The 27,516-nt window shown below is 48.8% G+C and overlaps 1 protein-coding gene across 1 annotated transcript in view; it reads left to right on the forward strand.

Moving 5' to 3' along the window:
* MEGF11 (multiple EGF like domains 11) overlaps positions 1-27,516 on the forward strand; it is a 495,160-nt gene that overhangs the window by 426,296 nt on the left and 41,348 nt on the right. The window contains 5 exon segments of the mRNA XM_060260232.1: positions 4,354-4,500; positions 11,758-11,863; positions 11,865-11,890; positions 23,511-23,639; positions 26,573-26,701. Of these exon segments, the coding sequence (XP_060116215.1) occupies positions 4,354-4,500; positions 11,758-11,863; positions 11,865-11,890; positions 23,511-23,639; positions 26,573-26,701 (537 nt within the window).

Genomic DNA, 27,516 nt, shown 5'->3' on the forward strand with positions numbered 1-27,516 from the left:
GGGGAGGCAGAGCTTGTTTCTCCAAGCTCTCTCAATCACACAGCAGAGCTCCAGAGCCAAGCTTCTCTTCCTTCTATTGGCTGAGGCTCCTCCCCCTCCTGGAAGAAATGAAAGAGCCAGAGCTTCCTTTGCCCAGTTCTCTGCATCCCATGGGGAGAAATGCAAAGAAACCACATTTAAAAAGCAACGAGTGCTAACATTTTAAGCATGTTTTAAGCTTTTTTTTTAAAAAAAAAATTAATTGTGTTTTGTGTCCCTTTATAAAGTTTTATAACTCTGCTATCTAATCTGAAACAGGTACACACGTGGCCCGGTCCAACCAAGTCTCATTTATATCAGATCTGGCCCTCATGACAAATGGGTTCGACACCCCTTGATTTAAACCTCATCCCAGTAATCTTACACCCCTTGTCCAGCAGCAACCTTAGATCACTGTGGGATTTCTCAAAAAGGGCCCTGTGCCCTTGCAGAACCTTTGTTGGCAAGAGAAACAGGAGAAGCCTTTATTGAAATGTCACCCGTTAGGGAGAATATTGAGAGCGTGCATCTTTTAAATCACCTGCAAGAGGCTATGCATACACATGGTGCGTTTGGGAAGGTTTGAGCATCTTAATAAATGCCAAACTATTGCCCTGGGAGCCATTCGGGGTCCAGATTAGGCATTTCTGCCACTCTGCCTGTTTGCGAAGCAGTCAAATTGATGTGATGGCGGGAGATGGAGTTCAGGGTGGGATCGGCCGTTATTCTAAGTGCTTATGTAGAGCAGGGGCCCACCCGGTGGCTTTAATTATCCACAAATTGGTGTGATGTTCTATAGCATATTGACCACAAGGTGCTCTCGCAGGCTGTTCAAGCAGTAAGCCAAAACCATCCTTCTGCTGGGAACTCATCAAGCTATTTATGGTCAGCCTCCGCACCCCTGGGATGTACAACAGATGTGCTTCCAGGAGATGTGCCGGCACATTTGGGTCAGGGTTCTGTTCCTCCTCTACCTTCATCCGCACCCGAAGGCTCTCTCGCAACAGGTTCTTTCCGCAGTTCTGCTTCTTAATTTGCATGAGTTTTCCTGTTGCCGGTTGTGATTCTTCCAAGGGTTTTGCCCCTCCCCGGGTTTTTCGAGATAAGAGAGCTCTGGCTGAACCAAGCCATTCCAGCAGATGCAAGTGGAGGAGTGAGAATCAAACCCGGTTCTCCCAGATAAGAGAGCTCTGGCTGACCCAAGGCCATTCCAGCAGCTGCAAGTGGAGGAGCGGGGAATCAAACCCGGTTCTCCCAGATAAGAGTTCTGGCTGACCCAAGGCCATTCCAGCAGCTGCAAGTGGAGGAGTGGGGAATCAAACCCCGGTTCTCCCAGATAAGAGAGCTCTGGCTGACCCCAAGGCCATTCCAGCAGCTGCAAGTGGAGGAGTGGGGAATCAAACCCGATTCTCCCAGGTAAGAGAGCTCTGGCTAATCCAAGGCCATTCCAGCAGGTGCAAGTGGAGAGTGGGAAATCAAACCCGGTTCTCCCAGATAAGAGAGCTATGGCTGACCCAAGGCCATTCCAGTAGCTGCAAGTGGAGGAGTGGGGAATCAAACCCGGTTCTCCCAGATAAGAGAGCTATGGCTGACCCAAGGCCATTCCAGCAGCTGCAAGTGGAGGAGTGGGGAATCAAACCCGGGTTCTCCCAGATAAGAGCTCTGGCTAATCCAAGGCCATTCCAGCAGGTGCAAGTGAAGGAGTGGGGGAATCAAACCCGGTTCTCCCAGATAAGACAGCTATGGCTGACCCAAGGCCATTCCAGCAGCTGCAAGTGGAGGAGTGTGGGGAATCAAACCCGATTCTCCCAGGTAAGAGAGCTCTGCTGACCCAAGGTCATCTCAGCAGGTGCAAGTGGAGGAGTGGGGGAATCAAACCCGGTTCTCCCAGATAAGAGAGCTCTGGCTGACCCCAAGGCCATTCCAGCAGGTGCAAGTGGAGGAGTGGGGAATCAAACCCGATTCTCCCAGGTAAGAGAGCTCTGGCTAATCCAAGGCCATTCCAGCAGCTGCAAGTGGAGGAGTGGGGAATCAAACCCGGTTCTCCCAGATAAGAGAGCTCTGGCTGACCCAAGGCCATTCCAGCAGCTGCAAGTGGAGGAGTGGGGAATCAAACCCGATTCTCCCAGGTAAGAGAGCTCTGGCTAATCCAAGGCCATTCCAGCAGCTGCAAGTGGAGGAGTGGGGAATCACAACCCGATTCTCCCAGGTAAGAGAGCTCTGGCTGACCCAAGGCCATTCCAGCAGCTGCAAGTGGAGGGAGTGGGGAATTCAAACCCGGTTTCTCCCAGATAAGAGAGCTCTGGCTGACCCAAGGCCATTCCAGCAGCTGCAAGTGGAGGAGTGGGGAATCAAACCCGATTAAGGCTATTCCAGCAGCTGCAAGTGGAGGAGTGGGGAATCAAACCCGATTCTCCCAGGTAAGAGAGCTCTGGCTGACCCAAGGCCATTCCAGCAGCTGCAAGTGGAGGAGTGGGGAATCAAACCCGGTTCTCCCAGCTAAGAGAGCTCTGGCTGACCCAAGGTCATCTCAGCAGGTGCAAGTGGAGGAGTGGGGGAATCAAACCCGGTTCTCCCAGATAAGAGAGCTCTGGCTGACCCAAGGCCATTCCAGCAGGTGCAAGTGGAGGAGTGGGGAATCAAACCCGATTCTCCCAGGTAAGAGAGCTCTGGCTAATCCAAGGCCATTCCTGCAGCTGCAAGTGGAGGAGTGGGGAATGAAACCCGGTTCTCCCAGATAAGAGAGCTCTGGCTGACCCAAGGCCATTCCAGCAGCTGCAAGTGGAGGAGTGGGGAATCAAACCCGATTCTCCCAGGTAAGAGAGCTCTGGCTAATCCAAGGCCATTCCAGCAGCTGCAAGTGGAGGAGTGGGGAATCAAACCCGATTCTCCCAGGTAAGAGAGCTCTGGCTGACCCAAGGCCATTCCAGCAGCTGCAAGTGGAGGAGTGGGGAATCAAACCCGGTTCTCCCAGATAAGAGAGCTCTGGCTGACCCAAGGCCATTCCAGCAGCTGCAAGTGGAGGAGTGGGGAATCAAAACCCGATTCTCCCAGGTAAGAGAGCTCTGGCTAATCCAAGGCTATTCCAGCAGCTGCAAGTGGAGGAGTGGGGAATCAAACCCCGATTCTCCCAGGTAAGAGAGCTCTGGCTGACCCAAGGCCATTCCAGCAGCTGCAAGTGGAGGAGTGGGGAATCAAACCCGGTTCTCCCAGCTAAGAGAGCTCTGGCTGACCCAAGGCCATTCCAGCAGCTGCAAGTGGAGGAGTGGGGAATCAAACCTGGTTCTCCCAGATAAGAGTCCGCACACTTAACCACTACACCAAAATGGCTCTCCAAAGAAGATGAGCTGCAGTGAAAATTGGTGCAGAAAAGACGTCGTCACAGAAACTCGGTGATGAGGAAAGTTGCTATTCACCAGTTCCTGAGCATGTAGTTGGTGCTGATGTAGGTTTGTGTTCAGCAGCACCTTTGAAACCATCCAGGTTTTCCAGGAAATGAGCTTTTGAGAACCGGAGCTCCCTTCATCAGCTGTCTTTGACTCTTGGAAGTTCACGTGTCGAAAATCTTATGGGTCACTAAGGACGTTCTGGACTCGAATCTAGTTGTACTGCAAACCAGCATGGCTGCACATGAGGGAATCAAGCCATCCCATCAATCAATTCTTTATTACGGTCCAAGGACCTGCCAGTTTGAAGGAAGTAGAAAGCAGGTTTGTAAACATATATAAAAATAAGTTCTAAGTCAATTACATTCTCTTAACCACACAGTTCCTTTTCCTAAGAGCTAATACACAGAATTTTGCTACCGCACGTGTTACTTGTTTCTGGCTATCTCTTAACAAGAATGTCTGCAATCTTTCAGGTCTGAAGTCAATATAGTCTTGCAAAGGTTTGAATTTAGAGAGTAATGGGATGAGTATTTGACGTCTCTCATCCTGATAGAGGGTACAGTGTAAAAGTATGGGTGTGATAGTCTCAATCGCATTGCTTCAACAAGGGCGACGGCACTCTTGGATAGGCACGTTGGAAAATCTACCGGTTAGAACGGCAGAAGAAAAGGCATTAAAGCGGGCTCTTGAAAAATCCCATCTGTGCCTCGCTTGAGTAATGTCCGAAAGATAAGAGGATGGTGTAAAATTCAAATCCTTCCTCAGGCTCTTGTGACTGAAGGGGAGCAGCTCCTCGTCATTTGGGGCTCCTATATAAATTAATATCTGGATAACCAGAGTTTTTGCCTTAGTTAATCTCATGTCAAACAGGGCTTCTGGATCTAGACCAACACACGACGGGAAAAGTGATTCTTTGAAGCTAACCCGTGCCTTTCCTTTTCCCCAGGGATCCACTGTGACAGCATCTGCCCCCAGGGCCGCTGGGGGCCCAACTGCTCCATCCCCTGCAACTGTGAGAATGGCGGGTCCTGCTTCCCCGAGGACGGCACTTGCGAATGTGCCCCTGGATACCGAGGGCCCATGTGCCAGAGAAGTAAGACCCTCTCTCTGCCTGCCTCCTCTCCTCTCTGGCTTGTATTCACACACACACCCCTTCCGATAGTCGCGTCCACCACGTTATCTGATTGTGTTTCTATTCTAAGTTGCCCCTTTATTTACGTAGAGCAAAGTTGCAGTCCCGGGGCACCTTTAAGACCAGGGGTGGCCAGACTTGCTTAATGAAAGACTCACGCTGAATAAACGTCAGATGTTTGAGAGCTGCAAGACGTGAGCGTCAGTCGTTTGAGGACAGGAAGGAAGGAGGGAGGGAGGGAATGGTGGAAAGAAAGCAACTTTAAACATAACTGGCTGGTTCGGCTTGGAGAAGAGATTTAATGAAAGAAATGCCTTCCCCAATACATTTGATGGGGTGGGGAGGGCTTTGAGAGCCACACAATATGTGTGGAAGATATGTGTGTTGGAGAGCCGGTTTGGTGTAGTGGTTAAGTGTGCGGACTCTTATCTGGGAGAACCGGGTTTGATTCCCCCCTCCTCCACTTGCACCTGCTAGCATGGCCTTGGGTCAGCCATAGCTCTGGCAGAGGTTGTCCTTGAAAGGGCAGCTGCTGTGAGAGCCCTCTCCAGCCCCACCCACCTCACAGGGTGTCTGTTGTGGGGGAGGAAGGGAAAGGAGATTGTGAGCCGCTCTGAGACTCTTTGGAGTGGAGGGCGGGATATAAAACCAATATCTTCATCTACCTCACAGGGTGTCTGTTGTGGGGGAGGAAGGGAAAGGAGATTGTGAGCCACTCTGAGACTCTTTGGAGTGGAGGGCGGGATATAAATCCAATATCTTCATCTACCTCACAGGGTGTCTGTTGTGGGGGAGGAAAGGTAAAGGAGACTGTGAGCCGCTCTGACACTCTTCGGAGTGGAGGGTGGGATATAAATCCAATATCCTTCATCTACCTCACAGGGTGTCTGTTGTGGGGGAGGAAAATAAAGGAGATTGTGAGCCGCTCTGAGACTCTTTGGAGTGGAGGGCGGGATATAAATCCAGTATCTTCATCTACCTCCCAGGGTGTCTGTTGTGGGGGAAGAAGGAAAAGGAGATTGTGAGCCGCTCTGAGACTCTTCAGAGTGGGGGGCGGGATATAAATCCAATATCTTCATCTACCTCACAGGGTATCTGTTGTGGGGGAGGAAGGGAAAGGAGATTGTGAGCCGCTCTGAGACTCTTCGGAGGGGAGGGCGGGATATAAATCCAATTTCTTCTTCTTCTTCTTCTTCTTCTTCTTCACACGTGGCTCCTGAGCCACAGTTTGGCCACGCCTGTTTACAGCCAACAAAGTTTCATTCTGGGTATCTGCAGGCACACTTCAGTTTATTTATATTTTGGATTTGTGAATTGCTAATCTCCAACTACACGGGGCTCTGGATGATATACAGCACATTAAAAACATCAACATTATAAGATTAAAAATGATCCAAACAACCCTTCTTTCATTATAAATAATCCCAAAGTGGCATACTTAATTTAAGCTTAAACTCCTCTGGACCACGCCGCTGGTTGTGGGCAGGCTGAGTAGGAGGAGAAAATAAGAGGGTGCCAGCCGTGGTGGAAACCGATTGCTGTCCACAATCAAAAGCTTGGCGGAGCATCTCCGCCTTGCAAGTTAGCAGATCTCTAAGTTTAATTCTGGGTATAAGCATTTGTATGCACACTCGCTGCTTCAGCTACCTGATATCTGATGAAGTGTGCATGTGCACGAAAGCTTATAGGCGGGCAAGGCAGTTGGCTCCTTTCCTGGAGCAGGACGATCTGGCAAGAGTGATCCATGCAACGGTCACAAGAGGTTGGATTACTATAATGCCCTCTATATGGGGCTGCCCCCTGTGTCGAACCCGGAAGTTGCAGCTAGTACAGAACGCCGCCGCTCGGTTGTTATTAGGGCTCCCTAGATGGGAGCACATTCAGCCGGGGCTCCGGGGACTGCACTGGCTGCCAATAATATACCGAGTGCGGTACAAGGTGCTGGTTATTACCTTTAAAGCCCTATATGGCCTAGGACCTGCCTACCTTAGGGACCATCTCTTCCCATATGCTCCCCAGAGAGCGCTGCAATCCGGCTCTCGAAATCTGCTTGTAATCCCTGGGCCAAAGGAGGCCCGCTTGAAGTCAACTAGGGACAGGGCCTTCTCAATCACAGCCCCTTGCCGGTGGAACCAGCTACCAGAAGAGGTGAGGGCCCTGCGGGACTTTGGACAGTTCCACGGTGCCTGTAAGACAGTCCTCTTCCGGTTGGCTTATAACTGACCGACATTGAAATATTCCGAAGGAAGACAATAAGATAGCATACTGACATTGATTGATACATTGATATACCGGTTGTTTTTAATTATGCAAATTATTATTGTATTTTAATTTTTAAACCTTATTGTTAGAATTGTTATGCTGTGAGCCGCCCTGAGCCCGCCTCGGTGGGGTAGGGCGGGATATAAATCAAATAAAATGAAATGAAATGAAATGAAATAACCAGAATTAAACTTTGTTGGTCTTCAGGGTGTCCCTGGACTCAAACGTTGTTCTATTGCTTCAGACCAGGGGTGGCCAAACTTGCTTAACAGAAGAGCCACATAGAATAAACATCAGGTGTTTGAGAGCCGGAAGGGAAGGGGGGAAGGAAGGAAGGAAAACAGACAGGAAGGGGAAGGGGAAAGAAAGCAACTTTAACTTTAAATGCATTCTCCAAGCTGTCAACTGGTTTGGCTTGGAGAAGTGATTTAAAGAGAGAGATGCCTTCTCCAAGCTGGCCAACGGGGTGGTGGGGGCTTTGAGAGCCACGCAATATGTGTGGAAGAGCCACATGTGGCTCCCGAGCCACCGTTTGGCCACCCCTGCTTCAGACCAACACGGCTACCCACTTGAATCTAATCATTCCCATAGATATCTATATCCTACCAAAACAGCATACCTCTCTTCGGTTTTATCCTCACAACAACCCTTTGAGGTAGGTGAGGCGTGCGATTGGCCCAAGCTTCCTGCGGTAGAGCAGAGGTTCAAACCTTGGGCTCCCAGAGCTTCGCCTGACACCTTAACCACTACTCCACATGGTTCTCTCTTGCTTATTGTGGGAAAGCTTCGCAGAAAGCATTTCTGTGTTATAGACAGAAAGGGAACAAGCGGATGTGGCTGAACTTCTGACACTGCCCAGGCTGATTCATGGGCAGCCAGAGCTGAGACATACCCAGACAGCGGAGAGAAGGCTCTGAGGCCTGGAAAAGGAAGAGCTGTGAGCCAGCCTCCTCCCCCCTCCCTCTATTTTATTTTTATTTATTTATTTTAGTAAATTTCGATTCCGCCCATTCCCCGTAGGGCTCAGGGCGGAGTACAACATATAACAAAATAATAAAATACAATAAAAACATTTTAAAACAGACAACTCAACAGCAACCCTTCCCCCTCTGCACTGTGCTTCTGTCTGCTACTCAGCTCTGCAGACTGGAGGGAAGGAAACCTGGCCCTGGAGGGTGGTATTCTTAAGAGCCATTGGATTGGGTCCGCAGAGTAAGGGGGATTGCGCTATTAAACTTGGCTTGGAGCCATCCGGCAGCTGCAACGACTGAAGCAGGAAGATGTAGAATCTTCCCTCTTAATTCTCTCACACACACAATGAGCAGAGCAGTTCACATCCTGAGCAGAACGGAACTGCTGAAATCTTAAAATGCTACCAAAGTAATAGGAAAAACCAGGACTTTTTTATAGCAGGAACTCCTTTGCATATTAGGCCACACACCCCTGATGCAGCCAATCCTACTGGAGCTTGCAGGACTCTTTAGTACAGGGCCTACTGTAAGCTCTTGGAGGATTGGCTACATCAGGGGTGTGTGGCCTAATATGCAAAGGAGTTCCTGCTACGAAAAGAGCCCTGGGAAAAATGGTGCTGGGAGAAGAATTTGAGAGTTATCGTGCAGCCTGGTCCGCATTTCGGTGTTGACATTTCATTCTCGGGGTTTCGTCCAAAAGAGTCAAAAGCTAAGCAGAAACAAGTTGAGAAAGTGCTAAATGAAACCACCTCCATTCCAGAAGGGTGCATCCATCCGGCAGTTGCCCGTCTGAATTACATTGTTCCAGTTTTGGATTGTGTGCCCTGTAGTTGGCACATCTGGAAGGTTATTTATCCAATTTTTCCACTATTGGAAAGCATTAGATATTTAGATCATTAGCTATTATATAGCAAAGCATCCCATATTTCTGCCATTGGAAAAGCATTAGACTGGAAGACACAGGGAAGTTTGGAGCATAACAGCAAGTGAACTTGGTTTCAGACACTTGGAGCTTAGCTGTCGCTATGTGAGTCTTTAATGCCAGTGTGTCTGTTTCTTTGCATGTGATACCCCTTTAACTCTGAGAAGTTGGCAGCGTATAGGGGTGTCCATGTAAGCGTCCTTAACCATCGACGGTTTTTGTATGGTTATTATATATACATGAAATCTGCACATATTGTCATACGAGAAAGGTGTATGAATATTTAATAGTTGAGCATTGATGGTCTTACACGGTGTAATTTTGATAAAATGGGCCAGTGCTGGCCTGGTTAATGAGCAGCCGCTCACACACACGCGGCTTGGAGCAAGGATGGTCAAACTGTGGCTCGGGATTTGTGTTGTGTGTGGCTCTCGAAGTCCGCCCACCTACACATTTCTCTTTAAATCACTTCTCCAAGCCAAGCCAGCTGACAGCTTGGAAAATGCATTTAAAGTTAAAATTGCTTTCTTTCCACCTTTCTCTCCCCTCCCTCCCCATCTTCCTTCCTTCCTTCTCCTTCCTTCCTTCCTTCCTTCCTTCCTTCCTTCCTTCCTTCCTTCCTTCCTTCCTTCCTTCCTTCCTTCCTTCCTTCCTTCCTTCCTTCCTTCCTTCCTTCCTTCTTTCCTTCCTTCCCTTCCTTCCTTCCTTCCTTCCTTCCTTCCTCCCTCCCTCCCTCCCTCCTTCCCTTCCTGCCTGCCTGCCTTCCTTCCTTCCTTCCTTCCTTCCTTTTTTCCTGCCTTCCTTCCTTCCTTCCTGCCTTCCTTCCTTCCTTCTGCCTTCCTTCCTTGTGGCTCTCAAACATCTGACATTCATGTCTTGTGGCTCTCAAACATCTGGCCGTTATTCTATGTCGCTCTTATGTAAAGTAAGTTTGGCCACCCCTGGCTTAGAGGGACTGCTGGGAATGTTTCCCTTAACTTGCTGGCCCCTGCCACTCCCACCAACTTCCATCGCCACTGGCAGCTCCGTAGCCACTCCGGCGCTCCTGAGGTTCATTTTGCTGTGGGCCACCAGCAACAGCCCAGGGCAATAGCCCACCGGGAACTTTCCCCTTTCGTAGAAGAGCCTGGCCAGAGATAAATTGGGGTCTCTCCTTGATTGTTTCTCAAAGCCCTTCCAGGCTGCCTTTTAAGTACAAGGATTCTGCTGTTGACATCCACGACTGAACAAAAAAAAGTCAATTTCCCCATCAGCCACTTGGGTTTCACAGGTCGCATGTGCGCTGCTGCCGCACACGGCTCTTTCCCAAATAATTTTGCAGCTGCCTTTTTAGCCCGAAAGCCGTGGCATGCATTTGACCTCCGCCTCTGTGGCCATTAATGGCGGCATGAACCTTTTCATTACCAGCTCCCTTTCCCTTACCAGCTTTTCCCTCCGGCCAAAACAAGGCCCTGAAAGACTCAGGGAGGCTGGGGAGGAATCGCTGGAAGCCCCCAAGGATTTAAATGAGGGCTTGAAGAAATCGAAACTTTGTCCAGGGAAGGGAGAAAAAGAACAGCTCTGGCCTCTTTGTGGATGCTGCCCAGGCCAGAAGGGCAGACAGGCGCTTTCTATTATCCATATAATCACCGTGTGCAGCCTGCAGGTGATGTGGAGAAGGTGTGGCGGGGGAGGGAGACTTGCCGGCTTCCTCTGTTCTGGCAGCCTAATTGTGCCGAATGTCGCTCATCCCCTTGCTAATGTTTACCTTTGAAGCTGTCACACGCGGCTGGGTTAGGCAACTGCTTTTTCTCCTAGTGGCACATCTAGAATCATAAAGTTGGAAAGGATCTCCAGGGTCATCTAGTCCAGCTCCCTGCACCGTGCAGGAAATTCACAGCTTCCCCCTCCCAGACACACACACACAGTGACCCCTGCTCCATGCCTAGGAAATAGGGGGGGAAACCTCCAAGATCCCGGGCAAGCAGTTTTTGGGATAAAGAAAGCCAATTTGGGTGTAGTGGTTAAGTGCGTGGGACTCTTATCTGGGAGAACCGGGTTTGATTCCCCACTCCTCCCCTTGCAGCTGCTGGAATGGCTTTTGGGTCAGCCAGAGCTCTCTTATCTGGGAGAACCAGGTTTGATTCCCCACTCCTCCACTTGCACCTGCTGGAATGGCCTTGGGTCAGCCAGAGCTCTCTTATCTGGAGAACTGGCTTTGATTCCCCACTCCTCCACTTGCAGCTGCTGGAATGGCCTTGGGTCAGCCAGAGCTCTCTTATCTGGGAGACCCGGGTTTGATTCCCCACTCCTCCACTTGCAGCTGCTGGAATGGCTTTGGGACAGCCAGAGCTCTCTTATCTGGGAGAACTGGGTTTGATTCCCCACTCCTACACTTGCACCTGCTGGAATGGCCTTGGGTCAGCCAGAGCTCTCTTATCTGGGAGAACTGGGTTTGATTCCCCACTCCTGCACTTGCAGCTTCTGGCATGGCCTTGGGTCAGCCAGAGCTCTCTTATCTGAGAGAACTGGGTTTGATTCCCCACTCCTCCACTCACAGCTGCTGGAATGGCCTTGGGTCAGCCAGAGCTCTCTTATCTGGGAGAAACCGGGTTTGATTCCCCACTCCTCCACTCACAGCTGCTGGAATGGCCTTGGGTCAGCCAGAGCTCTCTTATCTGGGAGAAACCGGGTTTGATTCCCCCACTCTTCCACTCGCAGCTGCTGGAATGGCCTTGGGTCAACCCATAGCTTTCACAGGAGTCCTCTTGGAAAATGCATTTAAAGTTAAAATTGCTTTCTTTCCACCTTTCCCTCCCTCCCCATCTATTTTCCTTCCTCTGCCTGCCTGCCTGCCTCTCAGCCCCACCCACCTCACAGGGTGTCTGCTGTGGGGGGAGAAGATAAAGTCTTGAGTCTCTGATTCAGAGAGAGGGATGGGGTATAAATCTGCAATTCTTATTCTTCTTCCTCTTCTGAGAGGATAAAACGTTCTTCTTTGCAAGTATAAATCCTTATTGGTTTTAATCATAATGATGAGGACTAGTGACCTGGCTTTCCCTTCTTTTCCTGGTTTACTTTCAGTTTGCCCGCCTGGGTTCTACGGCCATCACTGCAGCCAACCGTGCCCTCAGTGTATCCACAGCAACGTCCCATGCCATTACGTTACCGGGGACTGTGACTGTCTGCAGGTTTTTTGGCCCGCTCTGCAAACAAGGTATGACTCTCGCTGGTCCACGCGGCCAATTTTGAGTGCTTGTTATGGGTAGTTGCAAGAAACTTGCAAGGTTCTAGATAGCAGGAGGGGGGGGAAATCCCCGTTTTGCTTTGTAGGGCAAACTGCAAAACAATGCAGTGCCATCTTGAGATCACTGTTCTGGAAGGATTTATTTAATTAGATTTTATTTTACCTCATTTGCAGCCTTCGTATCGCCCCAAAGTGGCTCACATTGTTCTCCTGGCCTGCATTTTGTTCTCACAACGACCCTGTGAGGTTGAGCAACTGAGGGGGCCTGACAGGCCCAAGGTTCTTCAGCAGCTTTTCCATACAGAGGGGGGAATTCGAACCCAGAGGTCTCCTAGATCCCAGTCTGAATCTGCAACCAGTATGCTGTGCTGACTTCCATCCTGGAGTGGCGGACTGGGTTTAAAAATATGGTTGTCAGGAGACAAGGGGGGGGGGGGCCCATCCACAACTATAAGGCTATTATTTAATTTTTATAAGGAATAAATAAAATTTTCAAAAAAATACGTAAGTGGAAAAAAGGTACAATTAAAACTTTTGCGAAATAAATGTATATAATTTTTTAGTAATTACAGTGTACATATATTGTACATTTGACTGGCAGTCTGCAGTAGATTCTAAATGTAAATACAGGTTGCCTTTTCTCCAGGGGAGCTGAGCTCTGCCAGCTGGAGATCAGTTGGAAAAGCGGGAGATTCCCCAGGCACCACCTGGAGGCTGGCAACCCTAAATACACTGTCAATTTTAGTTGCATTACCGTAATAATATTGGAACTTCTATTATATTTTCAAGCTGCTAAAAGGACATTAACGTTTTTAACATATTGTCTAACGCTTAAGGTGGTCCCAATTCATCTGGGGGCCAGCTTGCGATTGGGCTAGCTGACGCCCTGGCCAGCCCCCACTGCCTGGAAGAAAGGCAAATAGTCAGTGTAGAAAAGAGTAAATGAGAACAGCTCTTTTCAGGCAGTCATGTTTTGTCATGTGCATGAGGAGGCCTGTAGCACACAGTTGCGGTTGCCAACACATACTGTATTTTTTGCTCCATAAGACGCACTTTCCTCCCCCCCCCCAAAAAAAAAGTGGGGGGGAAGTGTGTGCGTCTTAAGGAGCGAACACTGCAAAAAATTCACACAAACGCCTCTAAAACTAGGTGCGTCTTATGGAGCAAAAAATAATAATCCCCCCCCCCCCCAAAAAAAAGTGGGGGGGGGAAGTGTGTGCGTCTTAAGGAGAGCAAACACTGCAAAAAAATTCACACAAACGCCTCTAAATTCACACAAACGCCTCTAAAAACTAGGTGCATCTTCTGGTCAGGTGCGTCTTATGGAGCGAAAAATACGTACATTTCTGCTTGCGCCTGTGAATCATGGCCAGGGAAAATCCGGTTTTGGCACCAGAGCTGAAAAGATTTGCACAACAATCCCTTTCAAACAAAATTATTATTGACACTATTCCCCACCCCCCCCACCCCACCCCAGCCTTTCTGTTCCCACAAGGCCACCAAGGTGGCTAACAAATTAAAGCACACAAATTGAAATCTCATCTGAAAAGCCATTAAGCAAAGCACACAAATAACCTCATTAAGACAAGCTGAATCCAGAGCGGAAACTCTGAAAAGATTTTTTTTTTTAAGTGAGATAAAAACATCAGCGAGGAAGAACAGATGATACTAGTGCAAGGGTGGCTAAACTTGCTTAACGTAAGAGCCATGTAGAATAAGCGTCAGATGTTTGAGAGCTGCAACACACAAACATCAGATATTTGAGAGCCACAAGACAGGATCATCAGATGTTTGAGAGAAGGGAGGATGGAGGGAGGTGGAAAGAAAGCAACTTTCACTTTAAATGCATTCTCAAGCCACTGGCTGGCTTGGCTTGGAGAAGTGATTTAAAGAGACAAATGCCTTCTCCAAGCCAGTTTTGAGAGCCACGCAACGTGCCTGAAAGAGCCACGGGTTGGCCATTCCCTGTACTAGTGTGTTATTGGGAGAATCATGTTGTTCTACATTCTCCCCATCCACGTGGTAGACTGTGACAACCGTAAAAGGCTGAAGCGCCTGTGGAATTCTGGGAAGTGTTTCTCCTTTCCCGACACAGGGGGCCCCCAACCTTTTGGAGCCTGCAGTCACCGTTGCAATTCTATCCTATCGTGGTGGGTGCCTCACAAAATGGCTGCTGCCGCTCGCCTCAGTCACACAGTGCCAGAGCCTTGTGCTAACGGCGAAAGCTTCTTGCCAGTGGGAGTGTCTTTACAAAATCTGCGCAGCCAGTCACGTCTCCAGTTCTTGTTGGTCAGAAGTCCGATCATAGTCCTGACCACTTTATGAAAACTCTTGTCAGGCGCCAGCAAAGGTATGCATGGATTCCATAGTGCCCGCAAGCGCTAGGCTGGGGACCCCTGCAACAGCGCCTCAGCATTTGCAAAGATCCAGCCCGCACTTCCTTCTTCCTACCCCAGTCACCTGCTCAGCTCCTCCAGCAGTCTGATATTTTATTGCATGCTGGTTTCTGAATGTTTTTCTGCAAACCAGATCGAACAGAGTTTACTCTCAGTACAAACGCCCCAGTTAAATCCTCAGCCTTAACCAAAAAAATAACAATAGTTTTTGAAAGAAGGAAAACGTCAAGCCTTTAATGACTTGCTTTTCCCCCTGCCAGTTACAAACGAGGAGTCGGTATTTAGACAAAATAATTAAACAGCAACTAAACAGAAACATCTGTTTTCTTTTCCCCTTGACACTTACCCCACCCGAGACGTATCCCAGCTCATATGAGGCTAAGGGAGCCTGTCCCTTTGAATGCAGAAACTTTGCTCAGTTTTCAAAGTCTGGAGCTGATCTAATTATCTCATTAAGGGAAACTCTGTTTTCTTGATTCCAGCCTGTTGAGGGCTCCTGTTTTCCCCTTTGAAGTGTTGATCCGCTTGGCAGAATTGCCATAAAATATTCATAGTCTAATTAAAGGCGGCGGCTGGTTGCAATTTGTCATAACGCTCAAGTATAGGCTATGATGCATGCTTTTTAATTTTTTTTAAAGGGGGCAAGTTAATATTTTACTTTTGATAATTGCGACACAAATATATATATATATTAAACTGCAGTTTTGTGGCGCCGGGGACATTTGTTGTTATTGATTATGCAGAAGGAGTTTTTAGAACTGAGGAACAGGAAGTCCAAATAGATTAATCTTACCTGCCCGCTTTTCTCCCTGGTGGAGACCCCAAAGCAGCTGATAATTCTTCTCCATTTTATCCTCTCACAACACCCCTCTGAGCAGGCCTCATTTTGGGCAGGAGCTCACAGGCGTGGAACTCCGGAACCTAGGGTTGCCAAGTCCAATTCAGAAATATCTGGGGCCTTTGGGGGTGGAGCCAGGAGACTTTGGGGGTGGGGGCCAGGAGACATTGGAGCTACTGGCATTAAAGATGGTAGCTGCTGCATCAATTAGTTTGCTCTGGAGTCATTTTTCCTGAGCTAAGCCAAAAATGTGTGAGATGGAGGCTGAAAAACTGTGCGCTACCTCACACTAACTCAGCTTAGAGGGAACAACTGGATCCTAGCCAACACTTTAATCACTACACCACGCTGGGCGCTTTTCTGAACAGCGGCTTTGCCTTGAAACAAAACTTTCAAGATTGAAAAGTTGGGTCCCGTCTAGTTTCAAAGACCGGAGGCCCGCACCGAGCCAGTTTTCGGCTTTCTAAATTAATAACACGAATAGCAAGCCACGCAACCAGGACTGGTAATCCCCTTGTAGCTGTCAGAACACACCTGATCTTTCAGCGAGGTTCTGGTGGTCCCTCGTTGGCGCTTAAACAACGAATTAACATGGCAAATGACATCTACCTGTCCCTCATACATAAAGTGTGATTGCCCTTCTGTGTGTCTGAAATGTCTCAGAGCCCGGAACGGCTGTTTGTGCCTGGTGATTGCAGGCCCAACGAGGAGCTTGGGAGTCGAAATTTTTGAAAGAGTTGTGATTTTTCTCCTCCCGAGCTGCTACCTGGAAAGGGGAAACAGGTGCGGAAGAGCAAGCCATCATGTTCTTGACAGGCACCTTGGGAAGTTGCTGCGTACTTTTGTCCCAGGCCCCCGGGTTTCTGATTTGCACCTTTGACATCGCTGTCTCTTGGAAAGGACAAATGCTCCACCAGACGGATGGGGAGACACTTGAGGTGCTACAGGACGAAGCTTGAACATATGAACATCTGAAGCTGCCTTATACTGAATCAGACCCTCAGTCTATCAAAGTCAGTATTGTCTACTCAGACTGGCAGCAGCTCTCCAGGGTCTCAAGCGGAGGTTTTTCATGCCGATTTGCCTGGACCCTTTTTAGTTGGAGATGCCGGGGATTGAACCTGGGACCTTCTGCTTACCAAGCAGATGCTTTACCACTGAGCCACCATCTCTTCCCTTAGACATCTGAACATATGAAGCTGCCTTCTGCTGAATCAGACCCTCGGTCTATCGAAGTCAGTATTGTCTACTCAGACTGGCAGCGGCTCTCAAGGGTCTCCAGCTGAGGTTTTTTACACCTACTTGCCTGGACCCTTTTTTAGTTGGAGATGCTGGCGATTGAACCTGGGACCTTCTGCTTACCAAGCAGATGCTTTATCACTGAGCCACCGTCCCTCCCAGCTTAGATTTTCAAAGAATAAAGATGAGGCCAGTATTAGCTGTTTCTCGCACATGTGAACATATGAACATATATGAACATATGAAGCTGCCTTCTACTGAATCAGACCCTTGTCCATCAAAGTCAGTATTGTCTACTCAGACTGGCAGCAGCTCTCCAGGGTCTCAAGCTGAGGTTTTTCACACCTCTTTGCCTGGACCCTTTTTTGGAGATGCCGGGGATTGAACCTGGGACCTTCTGCTTCCCAAGCAGATGCTCTACCACTGAGCCACCGTCCCTCCCCTGTGTTCATGGCTCAGACCAGGATAGCCCATCAAATCTTGGAAGCTAAGCAGGGTCAGCCCCAGCTAGTACTTGGACAGGAGATCACTGAGGGAATCTGGGGTTCCTACGCCGAGGCAAACTACTTCTGGACATTTCTTGCCTTGAAAACCCCACAAGGGGTCATCATAAATTGTTTGCAACTTAATAGCATTTTCCACCACTCACCACAGAAGTATATATCTCACAATAACTCAAAATTGAGACTCAGCTTTGCAGACCTTTTCGATCCTTGAGTTATAAAAGTTGTGACAGTGCCCGTCTGCAGGGAGCGAACGTGGAGGCCTGACAAGTCCCAGGCTGTGGTTGTCTAATCCAACAGCTTCTCTGCACTTTGCCATCAGAAGCTTCTGGTTGAAAGGAGGAGTGGGGCCATCTGAACAACAAAGGCCCGCCACCAAACGTGGAAGAAGCTCCGATCTGGATCACCCAGGAGAGCCAGTTTGGTGTAGTGGTTAAGCGTGCAGACTCTTATCTGGGAGGACCGGGTTTGATTCCCCACTCTTCCACTTGCACCTGCTGGAATGGCCTTGGGTCAGCCATAGCTCTGGCAGAAGTTGTCCTTGAAAGGGCAGCTGCTGTAAGAGCCCTCTCCAGCCCCACCCACCTCACAGGGTGTCTGTTGTGGGGGAGGAAGGGAAAGGAGATTGTGAGCCGCTCTTTACCTTCCTCCCCCACAACAGACACCCTGTGAGGTAGATGAAGATATTGGATTTATATCCCGCCCTCCACTCCGAAGAGTCTCAGAGCGGCTCACAATCTCCTTTCCCTTCCTTACCCACAACAGACACCCTGTGAGGTAGATGAAGATATTGGATTTATATCCCGCCCTCCACTCCGAAGAGTCTCAGAGCGGCTCACAATCTCCTTTCCCTTCCTCCCCCACAACAGACACCCTGTGAGGTAGATGAAGATATTGGATTTATATCCCGCCCTCCACTCCGAAGAGTCTCAGAGCGGCTGACAATCTCCTTTACCTTCCTCCCCCACAACAGACACCCTGTGAGGTAGATGAAGATATTGGATTTATATCCCGCCCTCCACTCCGAAGAGTCTCAGAGCGGCTGACAATCTCCTTTACCTTCCTCCCCTACAACAGACACCTGTGAGGTAGATGAAGATATTCGATTTATATCCCGCCCTCCACTCCAAAGAGTCTCAGAGCGGCTCACAATCTCCTTTCCCTTCCCCCCCCCTCAACAGACACCCTGTGAGGTAGATGAAGATATTGGATTTATATCCCGCCCTCCACTCCGAAGAGTCTCAAAGCGGCTCACAATCTCCTTTCCCTTCCTCTCCCACAACAGACACCCTGTGAGGTGGGTGGGGCTGGAGAGGGCTCCCACAGCAGCTGCCCTTTCAAGGACAACCTCTGCCAGAGCTCTGGCTGACCCAAGGCCATTCCAGCAGCTGCAAGTGGAGGACTGGGGAATCAAACCTGGTTCTCCCAGATAAGAGTCCGCAGACTTCACCACTACACTAAACTGGCCCTCCATATAAATAAATAATATATAAATAAACAAATAATAATAATAATCCTATATGATCACCATAAGTTAGTTGCGACTTGACTGCCCTTTCCACCACCAGACAATACAATCTAATTTACTGACTTGATCACACCCTTTGTTTCCCTTCCAACAGCAACCAGTGGTGTAGAAATGGAGAAATCCCAGATGTGATGATGTGCGGCTATGATTTGATTTCCTCCCCCCCCCCACACACATACACATTATAAAGGGGAAAGGCCTGCACAGAGCACCATTCTGAGTGCAACTTTCCAGCAGAGTGCTACAGTGTACGGGATGCTTGACTATCCTCTCTTTTTGCAGACCTGGGCAAGAGATGGTTTGTTGAGCTCGAGTAAGCTACTGCGTAAAGACTGTGTTTGGTCTGGTGGGTCGGGTCGCAAGCTGGGGTGAACCTATATCGGGTGCTATTCTTCTGCTGCCTGTCCACTTTCCCGCCATGATTCTGGGACTCCACTGTGAGATCTTTACCTGCATCCTCTCAAAGACACATCCCTTTTTAGCTTCAGAGACCTGGTTCTCCAGGTCAGGGCAGAGATAAACAGAAGTCCTTTGCCCTCTGCGTAGCAGCCCTGGGCTTTCCTTGCGGTCCAGGGACTAACCAGTGCCGATCCTGGTTGGCTTCCGAGATCCAATGAAATCATACTACTCTGCGCCATCCACGTCGGGGCTATGAATATGTAGCTGCTGGAAACGTTTTCAGCGGGATTCTGTTTGAGCCCAGGATGGCTGCCTGAGGAGCTCTCTTTCCTCAAGAACAAAGTTGCACTATATATCGGAGAGACACACGAGAACAAGGAGGCCGTGCAATCAGCGGAACTGATTTCTGGTTCTCTCACGCATGAATGTGGCGGTCTTGTCCTGCCCCGCTGCATTCCATTCCACCTCGTTTTGTCGGGGGAACTTGTTCCGCTTAGCGTTTAACTTCAAAGTCAAGTTTATCTACTCTGGAGAGATAAGTGTACAGCCTGACTGTAGGCGATTCTCTATTCCAGCCCTCTTTTTAGCCGTCCCTGTCAGAGACGGAGTTGGAACTGGCACATTGTCTAAGAGAAAGCGCTTCCCCAGCTCCGGATTTCAATCAAGTTTTGAATCTCTTTGGGAATAGATTGAGGTCATCTCCCCTGAATGCAGAAATGGTCAGAATGCTACAGGAGTGGAATAATTCAAAGAAGCCCCTTAATCACTTTTTTTTTTAAAGAAAAAAAAATCACTGCTTCTTTATGAGGATATGTGTCCAGTGTTGCTTTCTTTGTCAGAAGGGATTGTGCGAGTTGGCTATTTTTGTGACTAAAACGTCGCCTTTTGTCAGGCTGAACAGCCCACCGCCAGTGGGAACCGACCGCCTAACAATTAGTCCATTGTGGTGTAAAACACGGCCATGAAGCGCTGGCTTCCATCAAAGTTCCTGGTAAAGATTTCATAGAATGTTGTGAGAGTTTTAAAATACCCCAGTCTCTGCAGGGGAGTTGCTTCTAATGGCTGCAGTATCCCTTTATGAGAAAATAAAACACAGTTTATCCCAATCATTATAAACAAGCCCTATAAGCTTGTGCAAGTTGAAAGCCCTAACATTGGTCCATTACACATGAGTAGATTTTCAGAGCAGTAAACTTTTAATCGGATTCTGTGCCCACTTTGCACACCATTATTTCTCCTCCGGTGTCCTTATTCTGCAGCTACAATTTTTTAAATGCTATTTTCTAAATTGACGTGGCACCTCGCTTGTGAAGTGGGGGGGGGGGGGGGCGGCATCCAAAGATTTTTTAAAAATTATGCAATTGCCCTGTCGCAGCATTCAGCAAGCACCTTCCATTTAAATTCTCTGGGTTCAGGTTTTGGGTGTGCGTTTTAGTCTTAGTTCACTGAATGAAAGAGGACAGAAAGGAAGAAGATGATATTGGATTTATATCCCGCCCTCCACTCCAAAGAGTCTCAGAGCGGCTCACAATCTCCTTTCCCTTCCTCCCCCACAACAGACACCCTGTGAGGTGGGTGGGGCTGGAGAGGGCTCTCACAGCAGCTGCCCTTTCAAGGACAACCTCTGGCAGAGCTATGGCTGACCCAAGGCCATTCTAGCAGGTGCAAGTGGAGGAGAGGGGAATCAAACCCAGTTCTCCCAGATAAGAGTCCGCACACTTAACCACTACATCAAACTGGCTCTCCGCAAGCAGGGGGGGGGGGGGGAGACCCATAGTTGAAATTGACCAGACTTTTGATGAAACTGACAAGCAGCCGCAAAGCTCTTTTTCCTCCTATTGCAAAGCACTACATTGCAGGGGCTGTGGGAGCTGCACTGGCTGCCGGTAGTATACCGGATTCGTTTCAAGGTTCTGGTCATCACCTTTAAAGCCCTATATGGCCAAGGACACGCTTACCTTAGGGACAGTCTCTCCCCACATGTTCCCCAGAGGGTACTGAGATCTGGAACCCAAAACCTATTATCGATCCCCAGGCCGAGGGAGGCAAGACTGAAAAGCACCAGAGACAGAGCCTTCTCAGTCACTGCTCCCCATGGATCGAACCAACTGCCGGAAGAGGTCAGAGCCTTGCGGGACCTCGCCCAGATCGGCAAGGTCTGCAAGACAACATTATTTCAACTGGCCTTGAACTGAATTGCTGATACAGTAACATAAAGGATACTTAAGAGCACTGAATACCATCGGAAATCAAATGATATAAGCACCAAACTGTTTTAACTGTTAAATTGTTTTAATCGTTTGACTGATGAATTGTTTAATATGCTTAATTAATTGTTCTACTGGGATGTATTGCTTTTATTGGCTGTGAGCTGCCCTGAGCCTGCTTCAGCAGGGAGGGCGGGATATAAATCTTATAAATCAAATCCCGCGTTATTGGCCACTGTGAAAAAGGGGAGTCACATGATCTCATAATACGGGGGAACACGTTGAGAATACAGAATGCACGGAAGAACCCACTGCCACTGAGGTTGCAAGCTGTGATCGCTGGCAACGTGTGTGTGCACACTCCTATGCAAAGATGAAGTCTGCAGATTTATACCCCGCCCTTCTCCCTGAATCAGAGACTCAGAGCAGCTCACAATCTCCTATATCTTCTCCCCCCACAACAGACACCCTGTGACGTGGGTGGGGCTGAGAGAGCTCTCCCAGAAGCTGCCTTTTCAAGGACAACTCCTGTGAGAGCTATGGCTGACCCAAGGCCATTCCAGCAGGTGCAAGTGGAGGAGTGGGGAATCAAGCCCGGTTCTCCCAAATAAGAGAGCTATGGCTGTCCCAAGGCCATTCGAGAAGGTGCAAGTGGAGGAGTGGGGAATCAAACCCGGTTCTCCCAAATAAGAGAGCTCTGGCTGACCCAAGGCCATTTCAGCAGCTGCAAGTGGAGGAGTGGGGAACCAAACCCGGTTCTCCCAGATAAGAGAGCTCTGGCTGACCCAAGGCCATTCCAGCAGTTGCAGGTGGAGGAGGGGGGAATCAAACCCGGTTCTCCCAGATAAGAGAGCTCTGGCTGAGCCAAGGCCATTCCAGCAGCTGCAGGTGGAGGAGGGGGGAATCAAACCCGGGTCTCCCAGATAAGAGAGCTCTGGCTGACCCAAGGCCATTCCAGCAGCTGCAAGTGGAGGAGGGGGGAATCAAACCCAGTTCTCCCAGATAAGAGTAAAAAGTAAAGTAAGTAAAATTTTATTTGTATCCCGCCCTCCCCCGCCAAAGCAGGCTCAGGGCGGCTAACAACACAATGACCAATGGTACATTAATAAATAGAGAGCTCTGGCTGAGCCAAGGCCATTCCAGCAGCTGCAGGTGGAGGAGGGGGGAATCAAACCCGGTTCTCCCAGATAAGAGAGCTCTGGCTGACTCAAGGCCATTCCAGCAGCTGCAAGTGGAGGAGTGGGGAATCAAACCCGGTTCTCCCAGATAAGAGAGCTCTGGCTGACCCAAGGCCATTCCAGCAGGTGCAAGTGGAGGAGTGGGGAATCAAACCCGGTTCTCCCAGATAAGAGTCCGCACACTTAATCACGACACCAAAGTGGGCTGCAACTTCACCATGCCTTTCACAGGACTGCAGTTTGTATGGGGGAGGAAGTCGCTTGTAGACACGCTAGAGATCAAGCAGGCCTGGGCCATCCAAGTGATAACTTTTAAGTGAGATAGTTTTATACCATATTATTTCCTTGAGCCTGTGTATCGGATCGATAGGAATTGTTTTTCTCAGAAATTTGAGATACGATTTGGATTGTCTGTACTTCTCAATTATGTCGAGATCTGGATATTATGACTTCCCGCTTTTTATTATTCCAGCTTGCAGTCACACGTGTCTCCCCTCCCTTCCAAATTCTGACCACTTTGCATTTGACAGCTCTTGACAGCACTGCTATGATTTCCCTTTGGAGTTCGGGGATTGTTGCATTGGCAACTTCTGTACGCATTCGCCGATCTGAACCCTCCGCTCTAACCCAGGGGCCCCCTCCAGGGGTCCCTCTCAGCTGAGTTAGGGAGCCAGCTCACAGGTTTTTAGCCTCCTGCTCACACATTTTTGTCTTAGCTCAGGAAAGATGGCCCCAGAACAACCTAATCGATGCAGCAGCCCACAACTTTAATGCCAGTAGCACACAAAGCAGAATTTCTGCTCACAAGACTCCACAGATTAGAGGGAACATTGGTCCCCTCTAGAAAGTTCTTTGGGCACATCTGGCCCCACCCACTCGCTGAAAGCACTTGGCAGGTGCCAGGTAAAGGGTGGGTGAGTTCCATGGTGCCCTTGGGCAATGCATCGGGGACCCCTGCTCTGTCCACTGGACTAGGCTTTAACAAGGCTCCTCCGTTTGGTGTAGTGGTTAAGTGTGCGGACTTTTATCTGGGAGAACCGGGTTTGATTCCCCTCTCCGCCACTTGCACCTGCTGGAATGACCTTAGGTCAGCCGTAGCTCTCGCAGGAGTTGTCCTTGAAAGGGCAGCTGCTGTGAGAGCCCTCTCAGCCCCATCCACCTCACAGGGTGTCTGTTGTGGGGGAGGGAGAAAAAGGAGATTGTGAGGCGCTCTGAGACTCTGAGATTCAGAGTGGAGGGCAGGATATAAATCCAATATCATCAACATCTTCTTATCATTCGCTTGCCTTTCTGTTTCCGCAGTTTGTCCCAGCAGAAGATACGGGAAGGACTGCGCTGAACTGTGTGTGTGCACCAACAACGGGACGTGTAACCCCGTCGACGGATCGTGCCAGTGCTTCCCGGGCTGGATAGGAAAAGACTGTTCACAGAGTGAGGGAAAATCCCATCCTTTTCCATAAGCCCTTTGCCTTGTAATCATACCTTTGCCAAAAGCATAGAACCCAAAACATGAACACCCTCTCGGTCAATGCTTGTGCCTTTTTTTGGATTCAGAGGTCTCCCCCTGGTCAGCGAACGCTCCGGCTTTTAACTCATTAGCTGTCTAATTGTGTTGGGGTATCTTAAGAGGTTGGCGGTTTGATGAATGAGTTTGTGGATTAGGACAGCGACCCTTTTTGGCTGGAGCGGCGGATGAACTGTCTGCAGCTTGCCCGGCAGGCGGATCTGGAATCTGATTGCAAGACCGAGACTCAGTCCCTGCAGCGATTGAAGCAACAAGAAGATCATAAAGCCTCTGAGCATGTGCAGAGTTTTCATCTCTGAGCAGCCCTATCCAAGCCTCAGCTTCAGTGGGAGCTCGCAGGAGCACAGCTCCTGAACCTTTCGGAGAGTCCCACCTCCTCCTCCTGAGAGTTTCACCTCTTTGTCCATTGAATAGTAGGTGCAGCTGCATAACAATCCCTGGATGAGCTCCAGCACCTCTTTTTCTACAAAATGACTGCTGGCCCTATCCCAATCATGATTACCCAGAATGAAAAAAGAGAAAGAATGTACCCCAAGCCAGAAGAAACAACTTCTAGGAAAGCTCTCTCTGTAGAACTTTGTATCAGTGCAAGTTTAGAGTCTAGGTTAGTAGTCGCTGGGAAAGCTGGTATTGAATCAAACACCACCCCCGCCCCAGTTTGAAAAAGAGGGACACTGTCCCTTCAAGGTTGCTTCTCTCTTGTGAAATCTCTCCCTTGAGTCCTTCAGTCTTCTGCAGCAGGTTTGAGGGAAACCATTTGTTCTCTCCAAAACAATTTATAAAAGTATTGTGGCGCAGACTACATATGTACATATGAACATATGAAGCTGCCTTATACTGAATCAGACACTTGGTCCATCAAAGTCAGTCTTGTCTTCTCAGACTGGCAGCGGCTCTCCAGGGTCTCAAGCTGAGGTTTTTCACACCTATTTGCCTGGACCCTTTTTAGTTGGAGATGCCGGGGATTGAACCTGGGACCTTCTGCTTACCAAGCAGATGCTCTACCGCTGAGCCACCGTCCCTCCCTACCACTGAGCCACCGTCAGTAGTGAGCTGCAGTACCGCCGTCCAAGCTCGGCTCACAACCTGAGTTGAATCCCAGTGGAAGCTGGGTTCAGGTAGCCGGCTCCAGGTTGACTCAGCCTTCCATCCTTCCAAGGTTGGCAAAATGAGTCCCCAGCTTGCTGGGGGGAAAGCGTAGAGGACTGGGGAAGGCAATGGCAAACCACCCCGTGAAAAGTCTTCCAAGGAAACGTCATGATGTAACATCACTCAGTGCTTGCGCAGGGGGCTACCTTTTATACCATAGTTTTAGTCCAGTGTAAACTGTTTCCTGTTGTCTTTACATACAAAACTGGGTTTTGGTAACAATTTAAAAAAAAAAAACAACAGTAGTGTGAGATTGTGTATAATATGCAGTTGCGATCCCATTTCCTTATTTTGCGTTTACCCAGATAAGTTTATAATTCTAAAGCAGCCGTTCCCTTTATAAAGGTAAAGGGAGATTGGTTCATTCTTTGCAGCACGTTCCCCGAGAAATCATTAAGCAATCAACGGCTCAGCGTAGCAAAGTCCGTATGGCTGGGAAATTAGAGCGATGATATATTCCTTTTTGCACTTAATTTACTTGTAAAAGTCTGGGCAGGGGTTTTTTTTTTTTTTTGGACAGATATCAGCAACTTCTCTGCAATTGCCTAGGTGGAAGATTGACGTTTGCGGATCCAAAAACTGGCATTTCCCAAATGAATGCCTTAATTGGAGGCGGATCGTCTCCGGGAAGGCCTAGCCAGACGTTCGCCAATGTTACTTCGTATTCACGGTGCAGCCGAGGGTATTAGACAGTGTTTGCGGTAAAATATATTAAAACCCCCCGTGATAAAGGAGGAATCGGATAAAAACCGACAGCTGCAATTTTGCTTTTATTGTCCCCCCTTCCGCACACTGAATATTGCTGTCACTCAAAAAAGAATTAGTAAGGCTGTCAATTTCATAGCAGGTTCGTTACATTTGGACAAGTAATTGGGAAATCACTGTTCATTTCTGTTTCACTTTGGAGATGGGCGATGCTTTGTTTTGCTTTAAAACCGAATTCCACATGCCCAGGGGCCTAACAATGGCTCTGGTGGGACGTTTTCCAAAATTTGCAGAGAAGAGCCTCTAATGCCTCGATCTACTGACCTCTTGGAGACGGTGGGGGTCCCTGTGTCTATACTAGGGGTGGCCAAACTTGCTGAACATAGGAGCCACTTAGAATAAATGTCAGATGTTTGAGAGCCACAAGACATGAGCGTCAGATGTTTGAGAGCTGCAAGGAAGGAAGGAAGGGAAGCAAATAGATGGAGGGAGGTGGAAAGAAAGCAACTTTAATTTTAAGCATGTTCTCCAAGCTGCTGGCATGGCTTGGAGATGTGATATAGAGACAAATGCCTTCTCCAAGCTGGCCAACAGGGCGGTGGGGGCTTTGAGAGCCACACAATATGTGTGAAAGAGTCACATGTGGCTCCTGAGCCACAGTTTGGCCACGCCTGGTGTATACAGAGTTCTCCTTATAGTGGGATCCCAAAGAGAGTTACACCTTTCTAAACCTGTTGACTTCCGTGGTTTAGGGGGGGGGGGGTGACTCTGTTTGGATTGCGCCACTAATTCACTCCTGTGGAATGTGCACGAATGCATATATGCATGCAATTAAGGCTTCTGTAATCATGGGATGTATATTTGCATATAGGCGTCCCACAGTCTTCACGGACCCCTTCATGCAACACGATGATGCGATGGACTTCATTACTTCTTTAAAACGTGGCATTATTGTTTTGACTCATTTGTTCGTTCTTCTCCCCAGCTTGCCCAGTTGGCTTTTGGGGTGCTGACTGTTTTCATGCCTGCAGTTGCCACAACAGTGCGACCTGCAGCCCCCACGATGGCGAATGTAGATGCACCCCCGGCTGGACGGGACCTTATTGTGCTCAAAGTAAGAGGAATTTACTTTGGGGGGGGAAACGTCGGAGCTGGTAACCTGCAAAAGCAAATGCTGCCCCCTTGTGCCCAGCCCTAGAAATGCAGCTTTTCCTAATTTTAATTTCTGAGAGGAAAGGCGCTATTCTTGACAGAGGAGAGGAGAGAAAATGTAAAATTTGCTTTTTATATTCTGTCAGTCACGTTGGAGACATTCTATTCCCCAGGGCCTATTTTCTTGTGTATGGGTCCTGATAAAGATTAGGGGCTGTGAAAAAAAAGCCAAGTAAAAAAACCATAATGAATTTTTAAAAACTGTTTGTTAAAGTGCAACAATATATAATCATAACCAGTATACAAGAAGAAGAAGAAGACTGTAGATTTATACCCCACCCTTCTCGCTGAATCAGAGACTCAGAGCGGCTTACAATCTCCTACATCTCACAACTGAAACCCTGTGAGGGGCTGAGAGAGCTCTCCCAGAAGCTGCCTTTTCAAGGACAACTCCTACGAGAGCTGTGGCTAACCCAAGGCCATTCCAGTAGCTGCAAGTGGAGGAGTGGGGGAATCAAACCCCGTTCTCCCAGATGAGAGTCTGAGCACTTAACCACTACACCAAACTGACTCTCCCAAGCAAAGCAAAATCATTTTTTTAAAAAAATATTGGGGAACCTTTTAGTGGTTTGGTGCTCCAGAATCCTGTGAAGCTGCAGCATTCAAAATTAAGGTGTCCCTTTTTGCCCCCCTTAAGGGGGTGTGTGTGTGGCTCAGTTGTAGAGCCGGTGCTTGGCATGCAGAAGGTCCTCGGTTCAATCTCTGGCATCTCCAGTT

The sequence above is a fragment of the Heteronotia binoei genome, chromosome 19 (assembly GCF_032191835.1).
Source record: "Heteronotia binoei isolate CCM8104 ecotype False Entrance Well chromosome 19, APGP_CSIRO_Hbin_v1, whole genome shotgun sequence".
Lineage (NCBI taxonomy): Eukaryota > Metazoa > Chordata > Lepidosauria > Squamata > Gekkonidae > Heteronotia > Heteronotia binoei.